Genomic DNA, 5,464 nt, shown 5'->3' on the forward strand with positions numbered 1-5,464 from the left:
ACCTCGTCTTCATCTCGATTATATGTGATGAATCGGTTTAATAGGAGTTCCTTTGCAAATGGTCTTTTGGCTGGATCCTTCTGAAGGCATTTATTAATAAATCTGTGGAATTTATTACTCCTGGGGGGAAAGAAAAAAGGCAGAAGTTTTACTGATGATGTAATAAAACACAGAGCCAGAATTATTCAATAAGGACACTGAAGTCTGTTCGGTGATAGGGAATTAAAATGGGAGATGTTTCTTTTCATTGAATAATTTGGGCCAACAAAGTGTAAGTTCTTGAATTTATAAAAAAGGTGATGTCTCTTAAAGAATACTAATAACTTGAACACAGCCCATCATCACAGCAATGGATAGAGTGGATACAGTAGTAACACTTACATTTGAGCTCATTGAACTTATCTCTTTCCCACTTTAACACCTTCCCCGGCCTTATGCTTCAGTGTCTCTTTCCCCATTCCCCCACCCTCACTGCTTAAGGTGGCCATAGACGCATCAATAATATTGTACTAAAAAAATTCTGGTACCATATTCGGTGCGTGTATGGTGGGAAACGAGCCAACCGATATTGGCAGAAGACTTGGATATGGGTTGGCTTATCAATCAAAAAGATTTTTTCCAGGAAAGATTGTAATTGTAACGTCTATGGCCACCTTAAGTCCTATTTCTGTAAAAAAATGACTCACCATATATCCTCTTTTAGAGCTGGAGCTGGACCATTCATAATCCTTTCGGAAAGCTCAGCACCACGGAGTCTAATGTGTGCTGTAAGTGTAAGAGAACACAATATTATTATTGTTATTCTTACAAATTAACAAGGGGCCAACATATTTTGCAGCATTGTACAGTAGAGGGTGACTACATCAAATATTCTGATGAGTTTCTATTATCAGAACCAATCGATGATTTATTTTAACTTTTTGAGATAATAATTTCCTTCTTTAAGGGTAAGGCCACACTGGTCATTTTGGGGAGATTTGGTCGCCTGGCGACTAATCGCCTCGTCTTTGCAGCGACCAATCTCCTCAAACGCCTTCCCTCATTCTCCGCCGGCTAAAATAATAAACGCCGGCGCTAACCACACGCGGCGCTTCGTTTTCCGAAGTCGCCCGAAGGCTGGAAACTTCGGGCTACTGCGAAAAACGAATTAGCGCCGGCATTTTTTTCATTTTAGCCGGCGCAGAGTGAGGGAAGGCATTTGGGGAGATTGGTCACCGCAAAGACGGGGCGATTAGTAGCAAGGCGACCAAATCTTCCCAAAATTCCCAGTGTGGCCTTAGCCTCATACATAACAAATAAATAAATGCAGTCTGGTTGGAATTTGCATCGCGTGCACAGTGACAGATATTGGACATATAGGGCAGTATATGGCTGTATCTGCATTTTCTCAGCAGCAGAGAAAACACATTATTTGCCATTAGCCTAAGGGGATACAGGAAAGTCACAGTCTATATCTTTTATCTGATTGCTCCTGTCTCTGAAACAAGAAGTTATATCTTGCTTTCCAGTGTATCACTAAAAAGAAAAGTAACTAATGCAAATTACAGAAGACACCATTATAATAAAAGCACAGAAAAGATTCTCTGATTCATGGCCGATTTACATGTTTCATTGTTATAGTATAGGTGATACCCCCTGACCTTCCTAAAAACACTCCTCCATAAATGAACATAAACGCACGCAAAATGTTATTTAAGATTACTTACGAGGATTGTATTCTGCCATTTCTATGGCTGTGATTCCTAAAGACCACACATCCACCTAGAAAATAAAAACAAAAAGCAACACCCATTTAGCAAACAAATTATAATCATTGTTACAGAAGATAAAGATACTTCTACTGACTATCCCTCCTCATCCTGTCTCAGGGTCAATATGGGATGCTAAATGACTAATACTTTAGAGCCAAGCTACGTTGTATTACTATGAAACATTTCCAGTAGCCGACTTCAACTATAAACATTTATGATTTTACATTTTCAAGAGTCTCTACTGGGAGAAATAAGCTCTACAAATTACATTTGGCATGGATTTGTTATTCCTGCCTTAAGAGTGCAATTTGTTTAATCACTTTAATGAAAACTGAACTAAATGACAACTATTTTATTAATTATACCTTGTAGTTATAATGTACACTTCTTGTAAAACATGCATGGACTTCAGGTGCCATCCAACAGCGGGTTCCTGCATTACTTGTACTGATGGGCCCTATTGTGGCAAGGCCAAAATCAACTGAAATTGAAAGAAACAAGCATGAATTTACTTTGTACAACGCAGTAATAACATCTATGACAATACAGAAAGGTGCTACAGTTATTACAAATGGAAATATATTTTTGAAGCAGTATTTTCTTTTGTCTGGTGCTGACTATTGATTTGAACCAGGTACAAAGAGAGTGTAAAGACAGAGACAAATAAAACACTGAAGATTCTTAATGACTGTATATTGGAACGATGCTTACAATGATATTTTTGAATTATGCAAAGGTGCAATTTTTGGGTAGAGATCCCCTTTAAAGTTTTATGATGCCTAAGAAAAGCTAGGCATTGAGATGAGCAATAAATGTAGCCTTTGCTTTTGTGGCACCCATTCTTCCTATAGATAATAAACGTCACTTACTTATCTTCACACGGGCCGTAGAAGTTAACATTATATTGGCGCCCTTGAGATCATGATGTATCACGTTCAGTTCCTGTAAGTAATCCAGGCCCTAGAAAGATGAATAAAGCAAACATGATGAACATGTATATATTTTTATATTATAGAATTAATAGGATGCAAAGTCGGTGAGCAGAGATTATGAAAAGCAATGAAGGGGTTAATATCTGTCTTACCTGTAAAACTTTCTTGCATATGTATGAAATCCAGGTCTCATCCAAGGATCTATTGGGCGTGCTCCTAATTAAGGCGTCTACGGAGCCACCAGCACACATTGTCATAGCAATCTAGAATAGAAATAAAATGTTTTTATTTATAGTGTATATAAATATTATAGTGTATATATATATATATGTTGCCTAAAATCTATCTATCTGTCTGTGTGTCTGTGTAACATTCCTTGTAATCAGTAGCAGTAACGGGTCTGAAATAATCAGTGTTATATTTATTAACTTTGATTGAGATTTTCTCCTTCTTGGCATGTGCAATGCAAGACCATTGTGTGCTTTTATTTAAGAAGTATATCCTTACCCATAGCGCCTCTTCATTTGAAATGCTGGGCCGTAGATAAAAGGCTCCATAAAAGGCAGGGAAGTTGTCGTGGCCAGAAACGCGTTCAAGTACGTACAGTTCAGCAAGGATCTCTTCATTATCCTAGATACAGAAATAATGATCATTAAATTAGTCTTGATAACTATTTAATCCTTGTTGTAAAACATAGAATTCATTAGTTTGCCATCAGTGTACCACAGTGCCAACACCACAGATACTAACTTCCCAAACAAACTTGATAGTAGGGATGACCTCACCGGATCAGAACTCAAGGAAACCAAACTTGGATAGAGCCAGTTAACTTTATTAATCCATGTTAAGAATACAAAAGTGTAAGCGGGCAGGGGAACTAGCTTTACGCATTTCGTGACTGGAGTCACTTCATCAGAAGCTTCTGAATGCGTAAAGCTAGTAAAGGTTATCAGTTCTCTCAAGTCTCTCTGTGATGTGCTGTAATGGCGTCCACTCTCAATCATAGAATCTAACTTCCCCTCTTTCTCTTCTATGCCGCTCCATGTGTTTACTTGCAATGTGTTGAACTGAGTTATGATTTTTTTGTTATGATTTGGTGTGATTTAAATCCCCTTCTGTTAGGGGTGGTTACTTTATAGTATTGTTACATAGAGATTAATGAATATAAGTCACACGATTGCCTTTTATAAGCTGCAAATATTACAAGCGATTGATATAGTTAGTTTTGTATTTATTAAATAATTAAACCTCCAGTGAATATTTCACCGGGCTGAGCAGAGCTTGGGGCATTTAAAGAAGTCCATTTCTAATCATTACAAATTCCATTTTGCATTATGACTATCCATTATATAAGGGGGCGACTTGCTAATCATGGTTTATAAAGTCTCTTTTTACTGGCAGTTGATTTGTATGTGTAACACAACACTTTCTGCAATATTCTCATTATAATAAATTAAATAGTAAAAAATATACATTACCCTAAGGTCTTTTATCACTTTTATGGCCACTTCTTTCTTTTCCTTAAAATGCCATGCCTGAAAGAAAACAGATTTGTGGTGAATTTCGACTTGAATTTGATAAAGTACCTGGGTATAACGACATGGGTCTTTGCAGTCTCAGAAACAAAAAACAAACTCCAAAAGGAAATATGAATCCTGCTTAAAATCCGGCATATGTGGCAATTTAGTGATACATGACATATGTATGAATATTTATATACTAGATAGATAAATACATTCAATATATAGAATTACATTGAGATGTTAAGGGCCACAAAAGGTAGGTCATTCCCACCCCTTACAATCTTAAAATCTCATATCTGACCTTATGGATTACTCCAAATCCTCCTGATCCAACACATTGTTCGAGGTCTATCCAGCCAGTTGGGTCCTAAAAAAAAGTAAAATGCAAAATTTTAAAATAAGACAATATGATGCCAGGTGGTGGGGGGAGAATAGAGGGAGAAGGCTGAAATCAGGGATAATAATGTACAAAATGTTTTTGCATACCGGGCATAGTTTGTCAAATCCATGTTCATTGCAGACCTGGTAAAGGAAAACATTATTTTAGATCAACTCAGTAAATAGACAAAAAGAATAAATATTGCAAGCTTTTCTTTTTTAGTTTGTTGCTCATTTAGTTTGTTCAGGTTGAGAGGCATCCCCATAAGATTCCTCACTGTGTTCCTTGTTAAGCAGTTTTTTCATTTATATTTAGTATAGCAAAGAGGCCTTGTGCCCAAACAGTGTTGTTAATGGTGGACATAACTATTACAAAGATTATTATTCTTATGTATATGGGTTATGGTTTGTCCTAATAGAACTAATGTGTGTGAGACTTTTAGGGGGTTATTTACTAAAACTCGAATTTCTCATATTTGTATTAAACTGAGCTTGACTAAACTCCCATCCACAATTTTATCTTATTTATCAATAAAATAACTTGAAACAGTCAGGTCGGGGGAAAAATTGCGAAAACGGGGAAAACCCCAAATTATTTGGATTTGAATCCTGAATTGCTTAATTTTTTCAGGTTATTGCCTGAAAACCCCAATTTTTTTGGTTTACCAGACAAAATCCAATGCAGACCACGATACCTTCAAATTGTAAAAAGGACATCTCCCATTGACCTATACACAACAGTGACAGGCTTGAAATCGTGAGTGTTTTTTTCTCCTCTAAACATTAACATTTTTGCCCAAAAAAACTCAGGTAGAAAAAAAAAATCGAGTTTAGTAAATAACACCTTTAAACTTTGGGCAATGTATTCCAGAGCTGCAAA

The 5,464-nt window shown here is 36.5% G+C and overlaps 1 protein-coding gene across 1 annotated transcript; it reads right to left on the reverse strand.

Moving 5' to 3' along the window:
• Positions 1-1,351: 1,351 nt before the first annotated feature.
• Positions 1,352-4,804, reverse strand: LOC121394735 (serine/threonine-protein kinase mig-15-like). Its single transcript, XM_041566481.1, has 8 exons — positions 4,693-4,804; positions 4,508-4,573; positions 4,162-4,218; positions 3,191-3,313; positions 2,836-2,946; positions 2,621-2,711; positions 2,117-2,232; positions 1,352-1,761 (listed from the first exon to the last, which is right to left on the reverse strand). The coding sequence occupies exons 5-8, from the start codon at positions 2,938-2,940 to the stop codon at positions 1,699-1,701; spliced, it is 375 nt and encodes a 124-aa protein (XP_041422415.1). The 5' UTR covers positions 2,941-2,946; positions 3,191-3,313; positions 4,162-4,218; positions 4,508-4,573; positions 4,693-4,804; the 3' UTR covers positions 1,352-1,698.
• Between the last annotated feature and the right edge of the window lie 660 nt (positions 4,805-5,464).

The sequence above is a fragment of the Xenopus laevis genome, chromosome 6L (genome assembly GCF_017654675.1).
Source record: "Xenopus laevis strain J_2021 chromosome 6L, Xenopus_laevis_v10.1, whole genome shotgun sequence".
In the NCBI taxonomy this organism is placed as follows: Eukaryota; Metazoa; Chordata; class Amphibia; order Anura; family Pipidae; genus Xenopus; species Xenopus laevis.